The following is an 18797-nucleotide window of genomic DNA, read 5'->3' on the forward strand; positions in this document are numbered from 1 at the left end:
ATAAATAAATAAATATTTAAAAATATAAGAATTAATGCAAACAACAAATATAAGGGTGAATATTAGTGGTAAAAGAAATAAATTTAAATATTTTGTGAGTCATAAAAATTATAATAATAAATAATGAATGAAATAATAATAAGAATAAAAAAAGAAGAAGAATCTGGTGACCTGGCCTCCAAAGTCAACAAAAATGGAGCATTAAATGCTTCTTCGGCAGCCGAGATTTGGCAACTCAGCCGCAGCTGCCCGATGGAGGTTATGAATGGAAGCCTGGCCCTTTTCTGAATAGTTACAAGCCTGCGCCTTTCGTCTTCTCTCTTGCGGGTAACGTCTATGTGCTTTCCACAGGCGTTGAAGACCCTAAATCTTCCACTTTCGAGGTGCTGAAATCTAATAGCAGCAGCTGGGAAGTGCTCCCTCCTCCTCCGTCTGCTTTATGGAGTCAAAAACACTGCATAGTCGGGTCCTCTATCATTGATGGTAAGAAGATCGTTGTGCGTGGCATGGATTATATATTTTATATTTATGATGCCACGGACAATCAATGGACCACAATGCAATATCCCTATGATCATCTGCTTAATAGGACCGGTGACTACTGCCTCCATGTACAGGACAATGGTTTCTTGGTAACCGGACCGGGCCATCCTTTTGTGATTAATTGTGGGTCTCAATCTTTTGAAACCTTTCCAGTAGATGCTCCAAATTCTGAAGAGTATTCTAAGGCACATGATTTAGATAAAGATTTTCATATCTGTCAATGGAATTTATTCCATTTAAAGGACAAAAAGTTCTTTTTCGTTGTCTTATGCGCTGATTATATGAATTATAAATCTTATGCCCGGCTTGGCACTTTTGATATGGATGATGACTTTGGATCTGACGTATCTGAGGCCAAGCATTTCAAGATGGCTGGATATGGTAATGTGTCTGATGCCAAGCGTTTCAAGATGGCTGGATACAGTGTTACCAATATGAAATTCAAGTCTATTGGTTTAGCAGATTGTATACGTTTACTGCCTTATATGGTCTCCTGTAAAATGTAAGTTCTTATTTAACTTTTACGTTTTTATGTTTTATATATATATTGCATTTTTTTAATATATTTGTTGTAATCTTGCAGAGGGGCGTTTTCTTTATGCTGAGTTGTTGTAATCTTGCATATGTTTTTAACATATGCTAATCTAAGCTTTTATCATATCATTTTTCTTGATAAAACACTGACAAGAAACTATTTAGAAATGTTATTGTAATGCAATGTGAATTTCATAATTATAACACATTATAATTCCTATGTAAGGTATATTCATTCCATTATTACAAAAGGACAAAAAAAAAACCTTTCTTTTTACTCCTTTTAGATCCATAGCACTAAAAGGATACATTCTTTAAAGAAAACTTATTTAAATTAAAAAATATTATTTATCTTCTACTCTTGCAGTAGATAATTTAATTACTCTTACAAATATAATTTATTTAGACGTCTATGTCAAACACTTACATTGCAAAATTTGCAGTTACACTTAGATAAAGCGAATTATGAACATATTGACGTACAAATATTGTAAGAAGATATACAAAAATTGTTTAGCCGTTGTTGATTGCCATGTTTTTCTACAAACACTAAATTAGATCGAAGCTTGTAACTTCATCCCTATAATTAAGAAATTAAATTAAATACAAAATTTCCAAAAAGCAAAAACCAAAACCACTTCCATCAACTTCGAACAAACTACAAAAATATTACCCTCATCTACTTAATTAAAATTTTATGAATAAAATTCATTATATACTAAAAAAATAATATAAAAAGAAATCAAATATGAAAAAAAAAATGTTTAAATAAAATTGTATAGAGGTAAAAGGCGGTAAGTTTCTCTTAACTGTAATGGGAAAATAAGGTAAGCCTTCTTTACAGTTTTTACTTTATGTTAGAAGTTCAATCAACCATTAAGTAATGCATAAACACTAAATGATTCTAATTGGAAGTAGCAAAAAAACCATCTAAAAGGTTAAGAAAATCATATAACCTGAGAATCAACACACTTCAAATTTAGAATTGTGGGGCCTCTAAGTTTTTTTTTTAAAATTATAAATTCTCGTAGGACCTAATTACCTTGTTAAAATTTTACTAATAAAATGATTAAAAACATACAAATAGGAGAAGGACATCAACCTTACTTATAATTTTACATGAGCACAAATTAAAATTAAATAAAGGCCTAAGGACGGTTTTACTTTGTGTGCATAAATTGCTAAAGTAAAGATAAAACTACCTTTTTTACAAGAGTCTAAAAAGTAAAAGGAAATAACAATAAAAATAAATTAGGAGTACTACTCTTTTACATTTATTTAAAACAAACATATGGTAAATTAAATCTATTTAATTTTAAAATACCACCTAATTGGCCTTGAACTTGAATAAATACCTGAAGATTTTGGTGAGTATGACTTTGATTAGATAAGAAGTTTGTCGCCTGATTTCCTTCCTTGTAAATATGTGAAATTCTATAAAAAATATTTTGCAAGTATTTCCTTATTGATTCTAGCAAATACCGTAAATCATGTGACCTTTTTTTATCCTCCTGTAGCATATCAATAACCACTAGTGCGTCCATCTCTATCCACACTCTGGTTATATTATATATTTGGCATAAAAGCAAGCTTCTGTGTAATGCTAATAATTCCGTCGTCATTGAATGAGTGGCCCCAAGATTCTCAGAAAAACAAAAAATGAGCACACTTATATGATCGTGAAAAACTCATCCACTTTCAAAATTATTCTAGGAACTATCATCAATATTTAACTTAAATTCACCTGTCAATGATTTTACCCACCTAATAATTTGAGGAGGCCTGGGCTGTATGGTGTTGTATTCAAAACCCCACAATTTGGTGATTTGGGTATCTCCTTTCCATTGCCATTTTTTCAAGAGATCACCTTGGTGCAACTGTGTCATTATTTTTATGATACGCCATAATCAAGTTTAATTTCAACTAATTGGGTACTCATGAAGAGTATTTTAATAATTTTTTTTACATAATCGAGTTTTTAAAATGGGTTCGGTAATTATTAAGTAATGGGTATGTATTAAAATTCAGATTAGGGTATTAAATTTAAAAAATATTCAGATGCTTGTAAGGTTCAGATATCTCATTCAATAATCAGGGTTGGGTTCAGGTATCTCAAAATTAGAGATTACCCTACTCATTGACATCTCTATTCCTTGAGCATAGCAGCCCATTGAACCACTAGTCTATTTGGTAATCGAAAAATAATTTATGAAAAATTTTTTTCATGTAAAATATTTTACAAAAAAATTTTATATTTTATGTTGTTTGGATAAGTTATCGAAAACATTTTTTATTATTTGGATCAAAATGTATTCTTGAACAATATTATATAATCTTTTTCCTTCACTCTGATTTTTTTCATAAAATTTTTTTCTATCAAGATTTTAACCAACTATATTTTTAATACAATAGATATTTAAGAGAAATATTTTAAATATATATAAATATCTAAAACAAAAAAAATTTAAATCAAATCAAATAGTCTGACAAGACAGATACAAGATGCATAGTTTAATTTATTTAAACTCTTGTATTGAAGCATACATTTAAATAAGATTTTTTTAACCCCGCTAAATATTTATCATCCGTTTAATAGTTAATCAGGCGATCGGACGGACAAGGATTTCTTATATATTTTTTTTTATAATTGAAAAAGTAAGAATTCGAACCTTACTCTTTAAGTAGAGGATCATGCACCAACCAATGAGGTAAATGCTTGAATTCAGGATTTCTCGTATTTTAAATCTGCATATATATATATATATATATATATAAAGGGACAGATATCGGCTAGGGCTTTCTGGTCATCAATTCAGGGATTGAGGGTTTGAAACAATGTCAGATTTTCCATGCTTTCAGATTGCACAGCCTCTAAGTCTAGAGCATTTCAATGAGCCTTTAGAGGATATTGATTATGATTCAGATTTTGACGATGATTTTTATTCTCAGTTTGATCAGATTGCGGTTCCTGAGAAACCCATCCAATGCAATCCGGTATCCATGAGGCCTTTACTAGTCGAGAAATTACCGAGCGATGCGTGGGACAAGTGGTGCAAGGACGATGTTGTGTGCTTCGCTATGGGAGGAAACGACATACTGAAGGTCTACTTCGCGGATCCAAGGGATGCCTCGGTCTACCACGTTACTGATTTCGATTTCGTGAAATTCCACCTCCCGCGATTTGATAACACGGTCGGTTGCACCCTCTCGGGTTCAAGCTCTACATGATCGGCCGCCGCTCTCGTTATCGTGATGGTTCCACCGACGTCTACTTTTGCGATGTGGCAACTCAGCCGCAGCTGCCCGATGGAGGTTATGAATGAAAGCCTGGTCCTATTCTGAATAGTTACAAGCCTGAGCCTTTCGTTTTCTCTCTTGCGGGTAACATCTATGTGCTTTCCACAGGCGTTGAAGACCCTAAATCTTCCACTTTCGAGGTGCTGAAATCTAATAGCAGCAGCTGGGAAGTGCTCCCTCCTCCTCCGTCTGCTTTATGGAGTCAAAAACACTGCATAGTCGGGTCCTCTATCATTGATGGTAAGAAGATCGTTGTGCGTGGCATGGATTATATATTTTATATTTATGATGCCACGGACAATCAATGGACCACAATGCAATATCCCTATGATCATCTGCTTAATAGGACCGGTGACTACTGCCTCCATGTACAGGACAATGGTTTCTTGGTAACCGGACCAGGCCATCCTTTTGTGATTAATTGTGGGTCTCAATCTTTTGAAACCTTTCCAGTAGATGCTCCAAATTCTGAAGAGTATTCTAAGGCAGATGATTTAGATAAAGATTTTCATATCTGTCAATGGAATTTATTCCATTTAAAGGACAAAAAGTTCTTTTTCGTTGTCTTATGCGCTGATTATATGAATTATAAATCTTATGCCCGGCTTGGCACTTTTGATATGGATGATGACTTTGGATCTGACGTATCTGAGGCCAAGCATTTCAAGATGGCTGGATATGGTAATGTGTCTGATGCCAAGCGTTTCAAGATGGCTGGATACAGTGTTACCAATATGAAATTCAAGTCTATTGGTTTAGCAGATTGTATACGTTTACTGCCTTATATGGTCTCCTGTAAAATGTAAGTTCTTATTTAACTTTTACGTTTTTATGTTTTATATATATATTGCATTTTTTTAATATATTTGTTGTAATCTTGCAGAGGGGCGTTTTCTTTATGCTGAATTGTTGTTTCTGACTGGAACAGCGAGTATGTGCCTTATGCTCATTTTGATCTCAATTATGTTTTTTTATTTTTCGTTTAAGGATTCATTAGCAAATGTGGCTTATGCATTTATAGCATGCGTTTTTTTATTCTAATAATATGTTATCTATAAAGCTAATATTAGCATTAGCATTGTATACTATATTCGCAAGAGTCTATTGTGGCAGACAGTTAATGAAGCCTTTCTACTTCAACCTATCTTGGTGTTAATTCCTCTTAGATGAGGAAGTTCACTAAACTCAGTTGTATCAAATCTTTTTGAGCGTAAACTTAAAGTGTTTTAGACAGTTATCTGTGTGTATATAAGTCTCATATGCTAACTTATGGTTCACTGTGCTGAACATGAGCTGACTTGCCAACTTAGAACGCACTTACCTCTTTTTGTTGTCACTTATTGCATGTTTGGTTGAGGGGAATGGCTTACTGATGCATGATAAAAGAAAATTGATTTCTTTTTATTTCATTGTAAGTTTGGCATGCTGATCATCGATTGAAGTAACTCAAACTAGTTGTAAAATTGCTTGATTCAGGATTGAGCTTGCTAGTAAAGTTGAATGAGTGCCTGCTTCTTAGCTGGAGTTTACACTTGCGCAGGGGGCAGATTTTTTTGCAGTTGTGTGTCTTGAACATGACTGGGTTTATCTGCAGCATCTAGTAAGATGTAGGCATGGCTTATAACCAAAACGAAGATGTAAGACATAGCAACTGTCTTCTGTTTGTGAATACATGCCCTTAAGGCTGATACAATGAAGTTAGCATAAAATGAGGAATTTGGAAGGGGGTGATGCATCCAGAATATTATACTTTGCTCCCTGATTAAATATATATAGATTTATTTTATTATAATTTTGATGACAATGGAAACGGAAATTGTTACTGTTTTAGTTATTGGAGCAATATTTTCTAGTTGTTTTAGTTATTGTTTTATTTTATATTATTTAATAATTATTCTTTACTGTTTTAATATATAATAAAGAATATTATCTTTTGTATTTATTTAATTACTGTAAAAGGTATTTTTACCTTCTAATACAAAATATTATTAAATTATAATAAGGAATATCATTTTGTAAAGGATTTGCTCCTCTCCATTGTATACCCATGATCATGCAGAGGATGTTCTCTTTTTGCAAAGTTGTTGTCATTGTCTGAAACAGTGAGTATGATGCTCATTATAATCTCAATTATGCTACATTTAATCTCTGTTAGAATCTGTATAAATGGTCATACATAAGCAATCGATTGTACAAGATGATTTTTCAATTACCATTTCCAAATTTCCTTAGAATCAAAAATCATTGAGAGTGGAAGAAAATAATAATAATAATAATATAAGTGTTGGGATGTCTGCTTATCGTAGCAAAACTGCAAAAGGTGCATGTGTTGGAAAATTTGTGGAGAAATCTATTTGTTTTTTATAATGTTAATTCGGGGTTTTTGTTATTTTTTGTATTTTTATTTGTTTTGTGCATCCTCGATAGGATAGTGATTATATATTAATTATTAATACAAAATAAATTTTAAATTGATTGAAAAAAAAAGCAATAAATAAGAAAGAAAGAAGGGCTGACTTTATTTCTTGATGAAGGTTACCATACAAAAGAAAGCAACAGTACGGCTAAGTATACCAGTTAGGACAAGGAAGATCAGAGAACGACCAAAATGGTTGAGATCATACCCATTTTGCAAAAGTGAACCACATCGGGTTATTAGCCACACTCCAGAATATCTGAAAACAAACAGAAAGAATATGAACCATAATCATAAGCACTTCACTTTGAAAACTGAGAGCGGGAGTACGGATATTCAATGCAAACCTTTTAGCATTTGATACTACAAAGGCTTCCAAAGCCCATTTGGTGTAGCACAAGTCAGCTATAACATCAACAGCCTTGCTGTTACCATCATGAGTCGCTATCAGAGTCAAAACGACGGGAAGAAGCACTGACCACTGCATGAGGCAAAAGTAACATTTGAATCAAAGCTTCTTCTTCTTTTTTTTTAAGGTAATTTTTACGTGTCAAGATTCACAGTTCTTACCAGTTGAGCTGGACCTGGTTGGAAAAGGATGGCCAATACATATGCTATGCCAGTTACACAGTATACCAGACAGACTAAAACAAAGTAGTTGTCTGTGACGGATGATCTTGGATTGTTGAAGAAGTAGAACATAGAGAGATACACCAGTGGCTTGACGATTGTATTGAAATGGTCAATTGTATCTTTTGCGAGGAAGTAAGCCAGGCTGCTCATACCAGAAGAACGCTCTCTCCAGTAGTGTAGCTTATCCAGAGAAAATGATCTCAAAGCTGCAATCTTGCATAGGAGAGCTGAAAGCAATCAGATTTAGGATTGGTGAGAGATGGACTAAACCATTAATCTTGTAATCTTTTGATTGTCATCTGTTCACAGCTCCGAGGAACTGAATTGCATATATATCCAGGTCGTTAAAGGAATTTATTTAAACTTACAAACTGCAATAACTGTGTATGTATAACCCAATGCTCCAAATGTTTCATCGCTCACTTTTGCAAGTGTTCCTAAGCAAATCCCAGCAAGCAATAAAATTAGAAAATCTACAGCTTGTGTCCTGGCATCTCGTAACCTTTGCTTTCCAACCCTGCAAAGAAGAAAGAAATAATGGATCATAGTAATGGAGAGGAATAACAGATTGAAAGTGGAAAAAATATGGTGAACTAGAACGAGTAATGCATGGTTGGTACCTTCCAAGGTAGTATCTGTACTGCTTGAATACACCAGGAGTTTCCCTTTGTGACAAGTCAATTGACTTTAGGATATTGTGCTGTAAGTTGTCCTTCTTAGTCTCAACAGAACATTTCACATCTTGCCAAAAGTCGTCAGCAAAAGACTGTGCATCTGATGTACCACCGTGTGAACTTCCTCCGTGAGCTGAATTTTCACCAGATGCTGCCATTCCCTCGATACTCTTCAGCATATCCATGGGAACAGGATAGCCATTATGAAGCATCCATCTCACTGGTAGTTGTTTTGTAGTCAAACCTGTGCTTGTGTTTAGCTTTACTATACCCTCCAAAATGTCAATGAAGTAATCTGGAGGATTGACACGTTCAGGGACAGTAATTCCAAGGCTAGCAAAATACTCTTCGACTTTCTTCACTGATCCATGATATACTGTAAGACCACCCTTTGCTAGAAGTATCAGATCATCAAACATCCTGAACAAGGTATAGCTGAAATGCAACAAAATGAAAATTAGCTTCCATATGATTACTCTTTGGTAAAGCCGGCATATTTCATGAAATTCAATGATAATAAACTCACCTTGGCTGGTGAACGACCATGCAAATGTTTACTCCTTCAAGAGCTTCACGTCGAAGAGCTCTAAGTAGTAATTGGGAAGATGAACTGTCCAAACCAGATGTTGGTTCATCTAATATCAAAAGTGAAGGTTCCATTACCATTTCCAGCCCAACATTTACCCGCTTCCTTTGACCCCCAGAGATTCCCCTCTTCTCCACTGTCCCAACTAGAGAATCCCTCACGGCCTGCAATCCCAAGGACTCGATGACTCTTTCAACAACTAGAACCTTTTCTGGTTTCGGCAGGTCAGCAGCAAGTCTAAAATAATCAGAAATCCAGTTAGTGATTAGGGGAAATCAAGAAAGTGATTTTGAGTGTAGAAATGTCTTCTAATGTAGTAGTTGCAAGTAAAAAATCACACAAAAATAACTTGTAGACACCCTCAAGGAATAAAAAAGAAAAGAAGTTGTCCTGCATGGTGGAAATAAGAGTGGCATACCTACATCTAGCACTGAACCAGAGATTTTCCGCCACTGTCAAGTTTCCATGTACAATATCATCTTGTGGCACAAAACCAATTATTTTCTTATATGCTTGAATTGGCTCATCCTTCCCATTTATAAGAACCCTACCAGTCATGATGCAACCCGGTGCTTTTCCAGTCAAAGCTGAAAGGAACGTTGTTTTTCCAGCCCCAGATGGACCCATAACAGCTGAAACTCGACCAGGCGATAATTTCCCAGTTACACTCCTCATTAGGTGTTTGTTTTTTCCTTTCAAAGTGATGGTTAAATCTTTGAAGGCAACCTCAATTGTAAGCCTCTTTGTGATTTCAATATCATTAGCCATTGAAATCACCCCGGAGAAAGTCAAGTTCTTGTTCTGCTCCTGGAGAGCTTTCTCCTTTTCTATTTGACCATATGCATACCTGAACATTTGGCTCTGAGTATGCAACTGCTTCCCCCTTGGTGCATTTTTCTTCACTTGTTTATCTCCAATATCTATGTTAAATCCATCATGACTCTCAGGGTTGTCTTCTATTTCATGTAGCATCTTTGTTAGGTTCCCTTTTTCCTTATTTTTTGATTGCTGAGATGCACCAAAAGGCATGGGGGGTAAGGCAGCATCTGTTCCAGGTTTAGCTTGACTTACACCTCTAGTTAGGTCTGGTTGCTTTTGAGATTTTCTTTTGGAAAATGTACGTGATAACTGTGTTTGCAGCCCGATTGCATGCTTCTTAGCAATGTCTTTTGCAGATTTCCACTTTTCACGCGCTTGGGCAGTTTCTCTTACACTCTGAACTGCCTTCTCCCTGGACTGCTCTTTCCTCTTCTCTCGAGTTGCAAGAACTTGATCAGAACAATTGTATATAATGACAACTAGGAAACTTAATCCAGCCTACAATGGCAAATTCAAGAGTCAGTATTTGACTGTTGTGTCCTGATATAAAGACCAACATTGTTTACAATCAAAAGGTAAGCTGCTCACTCACAAAAAGCATGAGGCCATACGCAGTAATATTTTGATTTGATGACATTGGATTACAAGTTGCCAACCGGAAGCACTCTGCAAAGTTCAAATTGTAAAAGGTTATCTGGTCTGCGTCACACCATTAGGAAAGTGAAAAGAAAAATAGATAACCAATAGATAAACATGCAAGAAATGACAATGTAACATTGTTTGAGGAAAAACGTACTTTGTTGAGCTGTAGAACCTGTCCTGCAGTAATGTCTGAAACAAACGAAGACATAATGGTAATCAGAAGTATGAGACAGATGCATGCCATTAACGTTTAACAGTAATAAGAATCCAAAACATGCAAGGAAAGACTAATCATAAGCATGCAATTGGTATATGATAAGAGCTAGAAGTTCTGGGATAAAATCAATACCCCGAACTGCAAGGAAGTTTTTGGATGGTAGACGGACAGTATGATCCTGCTGAACAGAATACCTCACTACTACTGGTAATATCCGCCCAAACATCAGCTCCTCCACATGTATGATTTGGCTTACCAGGAGGTAACTGATAACGGTATCTGCAAAGGAGTTCTGCTAATAATATTAGTGTGTGCTAAAGTAGAGAAGATCAAATGCATGAATGTTATAACAAGAATGAACTTACGGGTCACATATGCCAGTAGTCTTATTGAGCTTTGCAGTTGGGCAGTAAGAACCCAATGGACAAGCTTCAGTAATGAATACAAAGATGAGGTCAGGAATTTATAGATGACAGATAGAAAAAAAAAAGGTTCTATTTCTGATTTTCTCTCTGAGTCACTAGGTACTCACGTATCATACAAGTAATTCCCCGAGGGCAGAAGAAGCCCTCACAACAAGGTAAGCAAGTCTGGACCCTAACAGGCATGTCCTTGGAATTTTTCAGATCAACTTTCTTATCTTTACCAGCACTACATGCCCATCCTGGTTCACATCCAGAAAGCCAAGATGATAAATTACAGTTCTTGTTAGGCTTCAGAAAGGCCTTCTTTGCTTGACCCCCACTCTGATAGAAACTGTTAAAATAGAACTTGATTTCTGCTGCTGTGCACAGGCGTTGCAGCATGTCTCCTATTGAATCACCAAATATATAAGAAAAAATGTGCCAGAAAATTATTCAATTTGCATAATCTTAATCTGATTTAGCTAAAATAGAGACAATTTTACATTGTTCCTTATCTGGATTATGTAAAGTTCGATGCAACTTGGGAAGAACTTCATTCATATTCTAAGCTGTATTGGTAGAAGGCAAGCCTAATTCCACTCTCCTCTCCCCTATCCCACCACCCCTAATCTTCCCATCACATGCAATTCACTGATCATTGTGTTGAATTAGAAGGAAAAAGGCAAAGGATTGTTTCTACTTTAATATTGCAACAAAAGCTTCAAACGTACTGATTTGCACCTTTAGTTGTTTTGGCACAATTGGCCAAGAAATTCGTGTTTTTCGAGAAATTGAATGCCTCATTCCAATCTGCATCCCTGCAATCAAAAAGAACATGTAATGTGTTGATACAAGTTTACAGCCATGAAAGAAAAACTGAGAAATGAGTGCATGCATGCATAACGTACGTAAATGGCATGAAGCAAAGGAAAAGAGCAGGCTTACACATCAGTAATGCAAAAACCAAATTGTTTTTTGATATCATCCTTGAAGACATAGGAGATGTTAGAGAAGCGGCTGAAAGCAAGGTCGGAGAATAACTGAACCGCAGCCGGATTGTTGTTTAGATTCTGATTCTGACCATCTGTACTAATATCATCATCAAAATCATCGTCCTCATAATCTTCACAAACACCATGAAGCAAAAAACTAGATATCAATGTCAAAACGTAAAGAATTTTGTATGTATTGATTTTCTTTACGGACATTTTAATTACTTAAACTTTAACTAAATCAAAAAAATGATTACTTAAGACAAAGAAGAATAAAAATATATTTGTACATGAGATGAGAAACAAATTAAAAAGCTCGATAGTAACATAGATTTGACCGATTGTGAATCTAGAGATGGAAAAAATGGAGAAAATTTTCCTTTGAATGAATGGGAATTTTTGTTTTAGGAGGTAAAGAAATGATGGCAGGGAGAAAAGAGGGGGGCGAAACATTGGGGAGGAAGAGTTTAGACCGTTGAAACATGTGTGGAAAGGTGGCAAAGGATTGAATCAATGTCATGTCCTTTTTCATTTTGTGTTAAATGGAAAAATTCAAGAAAATTATATATAATTAATATTAAAAGAATAAGATTTATATTTTTGGGTAGCAAGAATATAAATAGGAAGGGATGGGTTATGGCATGAGACAAGTACAAATGAAAGCATACTAATACTTTATGCAAAAAAATAAAAGAAGAAGCATATTAGTACTTTCCATTAGACTACAAATCAACAGATACAATGATTTTTTTTCCAAATCAACTTTTCACATGATCAATCTGCCACCACTGCAATGAGGCACATGGGCAGCCTGCCCACCTTATACAAATTTATTTTTTTTTTATTATTTTTAAACATGGATAGAAATAGTAACACTGTTTGCTTTGTAAAATGGAATATAGAAAATATAAAATAATTATTTTATAAAATTAGAATAATTATTATATAATTTGATTTAAGAAAAATAATTTTCATTTTAATATTTTTTTCATCTTTCTCTATTTTTTTATTAAAAAAAGATTTTATTAACTCATAAGTGTCACTTTCCAACTATCAAATAAATTTCAAAAGGGTCAATCATGTCATTGAAAGGTCTAAGTGCAATAATTTGCTCAATTATCAATATCATACAAAAATACTTACTTGCTAACTCAATTATCAATACCATACACAAATACTTACTTTTTAATAAATAGGGTAAACCTAGTACAAGAAAATAATTAAGTAATAATAGCACCAATAATTACTAATGTTCTTTCTAACCTAGCAATTTTCAATAGTACCCTTTAACATAACACGAGAATCACATGAAATTAAACGAGTTTCGTATCTTAAATATGTTATCACGTTAAAATATGATAACTTTTTATTTTTAAAGAATTAAATCAATTTGACTTTGTAATATAAGTTTAATTTATTTAATTAATCATGTTATTATATCAATTTATATAATATAACTTATTTTAATTCATTTATTAATCATATTACGTTGTGTAATATGTATAATAAACATATTTATGTATATATTTATAGAATGTTAATCTGTTTAATTAATTGTCTCGTATTTTACTCATATTTAAATAGTTAATTTTGTAAAAAAAAAAAAAAAACAAGAGAAGGAGGAGATAAAGAAGATGTTTTAGCCGTCACTTAACGTTAATGTTTCTCGAACTCTGTCTATCAAATGACGGAAGCAAAGAACTCAAACGCTCACTAAATTACAAAGCCTCGTGACCTCGGTCAATTCCCCTCTTTTTTTTATTTTTATTTTTCATTTTTTTCCCTTTCTAACTAAACATTTTCTCTTCAAGTAAAACTGTTTTCCCACACTCCACTCTCTTCATTTCTGCGGCGTCTCGTCCCCGCATTTTCCTTCTCAATATTTATTACTCTTATTAGTTTCATGGATGATCATCTTTAGTTAATTTCCTTCTACTATTATTCAGCTTTTCAAGGTAATGCCGGAAATCAGTCTCGATAATGTTATTTATTTTCTTTTGTGATGAATGAGTGTCTGCTTTTTCTTGTCTTTAAATTCTTGCTAATGTTCTTTAATGTCATTGTTTAATCTGACAGTTTGGGTTTACTAACTGAACTTTATGCTGCTAACTCATTGTTTATTTTGATGCCATTGGGATTTTATTTGATTTTTTTTTTGGGGGGTAAAATCTTGCTGATCTATTTGACTTTTTGGCCGCAAAATCCATTCTTTGAATCTAAAAGTTGAAGAAAATAGAAATATTTAGGTATTATTGAATCTGGGTTTTGCATTTTGTTGCTAAAGGACTAAACTTTGTCATCTACTTTTTTTTTTGGGTCTAAATTGTTCATTTCAGGAGGAAGCACATTTTGCGGTTAAGGGATTTACCTTCATTTGGAAAATGATTACGTATGAGCAAGAACATGATTTTGTTAAGTGGGGTTTGCAACTATTTAATAGTGATCCTTATGCTAATTATGGATATGGCGGTGAGCTAACTCAAGAAGATGGGGATTATTACCCTGGAAATTATTTCAAGGAGGAGTATTACAATGCTGAAGAATGTTGCAATGTAGAAAATGATGAGGCTATCGCTCATACTCTTCAACTTCAAGAACTGTCACAACTTGCAGTTGTGGGGTCTCCAAACCAAGGGGAGGAAGAAGAAGAAGAAGAAGAAGAAGAGGAGGAGGAGGAGGAGGAAGAAGAAGCATTGCAATTGCAAGTGTCTGGTTATCCACAAGATTGTATTGATCAGTCTGTTGGGGACTTTGGTTCTGGTATAAATGAAATTCTGAATTTCCAGTTCAATGTTTGGAGTTGCTGGTATGTCTTTAATGTGTCGCATTGCTGTGTCTATATTCTGTTTTGTGACTCGTAGGCCAGGATTGCGGTCAGGAAGAGCAAGATGATACAGCACCTTCTAGTTCATGTTCTAGCCCTGAAGAAAAGTTGTTATGTGAGGAGGAGGATTGGTCATATATATTGGAGCTAACAGATGAGTATGCGCTTGATGGTGAAGTGGGGAAAAGGCTGAATCAGATGGTTCCTGTTCCTGTAAGTATGACTGTAAGCTTTAGATTCTTGATTATGACATTTCAAGTAGAGCTGTAGTTTATGCTTTCAGATTTGTCTCTGATTTTTTGTAGCATGTTCCAAAAATCAATGGTGAAATACCCTCAGTTGATCAAGCAACTTTAGATCATCAAAGGCTACTAGAAAGGTTTGCTTTCTTTGTTTCTTGGAACTGCGATGTCCTCTGTGAATTCTTTATCTTCTTTTTGCCTTTTTCCTTTTGTCTATAAGATTTTGTTCTCCAGGTATTTTTTTATTGCTCTATCACTTTTTTCATTTTTCCCCTTTGGGTGACCCTTTTTCTGAATATTTGATTCTGGAAATTCTTTTGCTATAACAGATTGCAGGTCTATAATTTGGCGGAGCTTAAAGTTGAAGGAGATGGCAACTGTCAGGTTCGCTTTTAAAGCTGAAAGCATAAAATCTAAAATGTTAACATGCAGTGGTGTAGTGTAAATTTGTAATGTCTTAGATTACGGAAGCCCCTGATTGTATGAGATTGATGAGGTTTGCGGGAACTTTAATGTTCAGACAGAATAAAGTATGTTTAGCTAATTACATATAACAGATGGTAAAGTATATGTTGTCCATTTTCTGTTTAATTTTGTCTCAATTAGTTCATACTTTTTTACCGGTGTAATATAGTTCATACTTTTTGTAAGTACACTAAGAGCTAGCATGGGTATAATTGTTCTTTCTTTCCCTATGTAAATGTTTTTGAGACATGAAGCATTAGTATAATTGAACTTGTTCTGTGTCTAACTTGTCATTACACATACTTAGGTTTCATTAATCCAAATAAAGCATGGGTGTTTGTTTGATAATGGTTCCCTTTTAGCATGAATTTCCTGAGTTACGAGTCCATTGCTGGTGAAACTTTTGAATTTTGCTACTAACATTAAATCTCATTCCTGCCTTGTGCTTTTAAGTCTTTATAAGTTTTCATTTTTTGCCCTGTGATGTACTTCCCAAGGGTCACAGAAGCTCCTATTTGTTACTGCAGTGCTTAATGCAAATTACATACCTGATTTCTCATTAATTTCATAATGTTGCCAGTTCCGTGCTCTATCTGATCAAGTTTATCGAACTCCTGAGCATCATGAATTTGTGAGACAAGAAGTTGTAAATCAGGTTTGTCTTTCTCTTACGATTATAAAGTTTGGCTATTTTAAATGTTGAGTTTGTGTTGTAGTCTTTGATTGTATAACAGTGCATTGCACTTGAATTTTGATTTTTAACGATTCTTGTCTTGCAATATCTTGCACAATCAGCTTAAGTCTTATCCGGATATATATGAGGGGTATGTTCCCATGGCATATGGTGACTATCTGGAGAAGATGTCCAAGTATTTTTCTGATCCTATGACTTAATCATTCCTCCTTTTTGGATTATTCTTGACCTTGCTTCTTTATTATGTGGATGCTAATAGGAGTGGTGAATGGGGTGATCATGTCACTTTGCAGGCTGCTGCAGATGCGGTATGCTCCAGATATTTTGATTTTCTTCTCTTGTTTGTGATAGATTGCACATTCCCCCCACCCTAAGTTTTGGTTAAATTGTTTAATTTGTCTAACCTGCATATCAATTTGGTGTTGTGAATTATCCATCTAGTTTGTCCTACAAAGTGCTATGAATTTGTGGTTGCTTGAAAGATTAATCAGTGCAATTTCTGTGTGCACTGCTTTGAAGTGTACTATCTTTGTTTAAATAGGAAAAAGCAGTATTTGTTATTGTGTAAATCATGCAAATATTGGCTGTCTAATGCATTGTAATGACTTGTTGCAGTATGGTGTTAAAATATTTGTCATAACATCTTTCAAGGACACTTGTTACATTGAGATTCTTCCAAATGTTCAAAGGTCAAAACGAGGTACAATTTCTATCGCTTTTGCTTTTATTAATTTCATTTATAGAATCTATGAATAAATATTTTTGCTGGATTATCATCAGAATTGTGATTTGCAATTAGCATATTGAATGTCATTTTCCTCCTAGCATTTGGGCATCTCCTAATATGTATCAGTAGTTAGAGGTGCCAGCTGTCATTGTGTGGTCTAGTTTGACCCTTTAGGTTATGTTGGTTACTTGATTGGATGTCATCTCCTTTATAGATTTTTTATTCTTCCTTTTTCCATAGCTGTTTTCTTGAGAAGAAAGATGCACTACAACTCAACCATTGTGATGTTCAGTGGAAATTTTACATCAAATTAATCGGTTTAATGTGTTCTCTGCAGTTATTTTTTTGAGCTTTTGGGCAGAGGTGCATTACAACTCAATATATCCATTTGGAGGTAAATATCTGCCATTGGAAATAACTTCTTCTGTATACATATTCAGCAGAGAATTAGAAGTGCACTGGTTTATCATATTGAATGCAGCTGAGCCTGTTGTATAAATTCAAAGGCTGCTTCAGATATTGCTTAGATTGACCTTTTTTTCTTACCAGTGGTGGGTTTGAGTTGGCAAGTTTTTTTTCTGTGACTAAAACATTTTCAGTCAGTATCTGATGGAAAGAAAACCCAGTGTATGTCTTAAATGCCACCAAGTTTGGGAAATTACTAACTTGCTGAGAGACATGGAATTATACTCTGTATTCTCTATTTAGGCATCGGAGTTGGCATGCTTTGAACCATTTCTAGGTGAAGAGATTCCATATAGTAGTTTCGGAAATAGGATCACTCAAATAGAGTTTCCTGTCAGTGTTTCTTTTTATTGCACAATTTCTGTTGTACCTCAGAGGTACTGACAACAGCTGTCAGTATATCGGGATAATTTATCAGACAATACAAGATCTTTTAAGTTTGGTTTGAGGGGATGTTAGGTGCATAATATGATATACTAGGTGGGTTTTAGGCTTTTAGCTAGCATTAGCTTCTTCTGTGGGTTTTTGTGCATAAGTTGCACAGTTTCAATGAGGATTTTAGTGAAGGCATGAAGGAGCATTTCAGGAATGGAAAGAGATGCCGAAGTAATCTGGAGATGTACGCAGGAGGAAGGACGGGGAGTGTTTGTCGGAGGCAATGAAGAAACGGGTCATCTTAACATTTTGTGAAACTGCAGATCAGTCACTTTTCAAATCTGTCTTTGTGTTGTTGCAAATTGATAATACTTGGTTTATATATGTTGTGGTCTTTATTCAGACGTGCCTGCATTTGGGACTAAGAAGAAGAAAAGGTGGCAAATGCTTCGGAACAAGCAGCATTTGGAGTCACCAGATGAATATCAATGAACGTGCTGACAGCTTAAACTATCGGGTTTTTTACGTCGCAGCTTGTTGCTTTTGCAAGAAGCTAGCTCATCTCTCGCGCCAGTTATTTTTCGACCATGTTAAATTCAGTGTTGATTTTAAGGGACAGACATCAAACCAAGGGCAAAGACATCATCTTGCTTCAATGCTCCACTTGATTGTAAATTCCCTTGGATCCAAATCTATCCTCATTTAAATTTTTTTCCAAATAAAAAAATTTCCCTAATGTAAGACTTGCAAGCTTGTCGTGCCATGCAGTAGCCAGTAGCACCAGTTTCCTGTTATTTCTTTTGTTGTCGGCATACATTCTGTCGTTACTGATGGTTCATAGTGCCAATGATGTTTTTCTGGTAGCATGCTCAATGTCCCGGTTTTAGAAGAGAGTTGTGAATCCTACATTAATCTTTTAGGGGCTAATGATCACGTGACACTCAGTGGAAGTATTTTGATATTAATTTTTTAATATAATATGTATATACATAAATAATAAAATATATTAATTATATCTGAATATTTAATTTATTGAATGATGTATTATTCGAATAGAGTTTTAATTTTCTTTTCTTTTATTAAAAAAATATTTAAAATTATATATATATATATTAGTTTTATACCCTGAGTTCAAATGACTCAAAACTTAAATGACCTGGACACTTGATTTTGGAGACCTGACCGGGTCAGGTTGGGACTGAACTTGCTGGTCATCTTTTGGTATCCCTTGTTACATTACGTATAAGG

At 34.5% G+C, this 18797-nt stretch overlaps 4 protein-coding genes across 4 annotated transcripts; 3 read left to right on the forward strand and 1 right to left on the reverse strand.

The window, feature by feature from the left end:
• Positions 171–1148, forward strand: LOC108663309. The gene is made up of 2 exons (XM_018126949.1): positions 171–1045; positions 1127–1148. The coding sequence occupies exons 1-2, from the start codon at positions 507–509 to the stop codon at positions 1146–1148; spliced, it is 561 nt and encodes a 186-aa protein (XP_017982438.1). The 5' UTR covers positions 171–506.
• Positions 4403–6209, forward strand: LOC18590923. The gene is made up of 3 exons (XM_018126740.1): positions 4403–5176; positions 5258–5305; positions 5851–6209. The coding sequence occupies exons 1-2, from the start codon at positions 4638–4640 to the stop codon at positions 5277–5279; spliced, it is 561 nt and encodes a 186-aa protein (XP_017982229.1). The 5' UTR covers positions 4403–4637; the 3' UTR covers positions 5280–5305; positions 5851–6209.
• Positions 6893–11973, reverse strand: LOC18590924 (ABC transporter G family member 28). Its single transcript, XM_018127039.1, has 14 exons — positions 11711–11973; positions 11507–11583; positions 10894–11172; positions 10727–10790; positions 10494–10640; positions 10299–10333; positions 10095–10168; positions 9102–10000; positions 8624–8920; positions 8044–8532; positions 7792–7940; positions 7361–7650; positions 7138–7271; positions 6893–7049 (listed from the first exon to the last, which is right to left on the reverse strand). Exons 1-14 carry the CDS (start codon positions 11971–11973, stop codon positions 6893–6895), a joined length of 3354 nt encoding a protein of 1117 aa, XP_017982528.1.
• On the forward strand, positions 13518–18415 carry LOC18590925 (OTU domain-containing protein DDB_G0284757). The gene is made up of 11 exons (XM_018126519.1): positions 13518–13712; positions 14094–14517; positions 14619–14794; positions 14887–14960; positions 15153–15207; positions 15869–15943; positions 16084–16157; positions 16242–16290; positions 16598–16682; positions 17047–17103; positions 17953–18415. Exons 2-11 carry the CDS (start codon positions 14139–14141, stop codon positions 18039–18041), a joined length of 1113 nt encoding a protein of 370 aa, XP_017982008.1. The 5' UTR covers positions 13518–13712; positions 14094–14138; the 3' UTR covers positions 18042–18415.

Source organism: Theobroma cacao, chromosome 9 (assembly GCF_000208745.1).
Source record: "Theobroma cacao cultivar B97-61/B2 chromosome 9, Criollo_cocoa_genome_V2, whole genome shotgun sequence".
Classification (NCBI taxonomy): domain Eukaryota; kingdom Viridiplantae; phylum Streptophyta; class Magnoliopsida; order Malvales; family Malvaceae; genus Theobroma; species Theobroma cacao.

Excerpts from the sequence above, each read along its gene's own strand:
- LOC108663309 (XM_018126949.1), top strand. The coding sequence starts at position 507 with ATGGATTATATATTTTATATTTATGATGCCACGGACAATCAATGGACC. Across the intron at positions 1,046-1,126 it reads TATATGGTCTCCTGTAAAAT|AGGGGCGTTTTCTTTATGCT; the intron begins GTAAGTTCTTAT and ends GTAATCTTGCAG.
- LOC18590923 (XM_018126740.1), top strand. The coding sequence starts at position 4,638 with ATGGATTATATATTTTATATTTATGATGCCACGGACAATCAATGGACC. Across the intron at positions 5,177-5,257 it reads TATATGGTCTCCTGTAAAAT|AGGGGCGTTTTCTTTATGCT; the intron begins GTAAGTTCTTAT and ends GTAATCTTGCAG.
- LOC18590924 (XM_018127039.1), bottom strand. The coding sequence starts at position 11,973 with ATGTCCGTAAAGAAAATCAATACATACAAAATTCTTTACGTTTTGACA. Across the intron at positions 10,169-10,298 it reads AGGTTCTACAGCTCAACAAA|AGTGCTTCCGGTTGGCAACT; the intron begins GTACGTTTTTCC and ends TGAACTTTGCAG. Across the intron at positions 7,941-8,043 it reads TACAGATACTACCTTGGAAG|GGTTGGAAAGCAAAGGTTAC; the intron begins GTACCAACCATG and ends TCTTCTTTGCAG.
- LOC18590925 (XM_018126519.1), top strand. The coding sequence starts at position 14,139 with ATGATTACGTATGAGCAAGAACATGATTTTGTTAAGTGGGGTTTGCAA. Across the intron at positions 14,518-14,618 it reads TGTTGGGGACTTTGGTTCTG|GCCAGGATTGCGGTCAGGAA; the intron begins GTATAAATGAAA and ends TGTGACTCGTAG. Across the intron at positions 15,208-15,868 it reads AAGGAGATGGCAACTGTCAG|TTCCGTGCTCTATCTGATCA; the intron begins GTTCGCTTTTAA and ends TAATGTTGCCAG.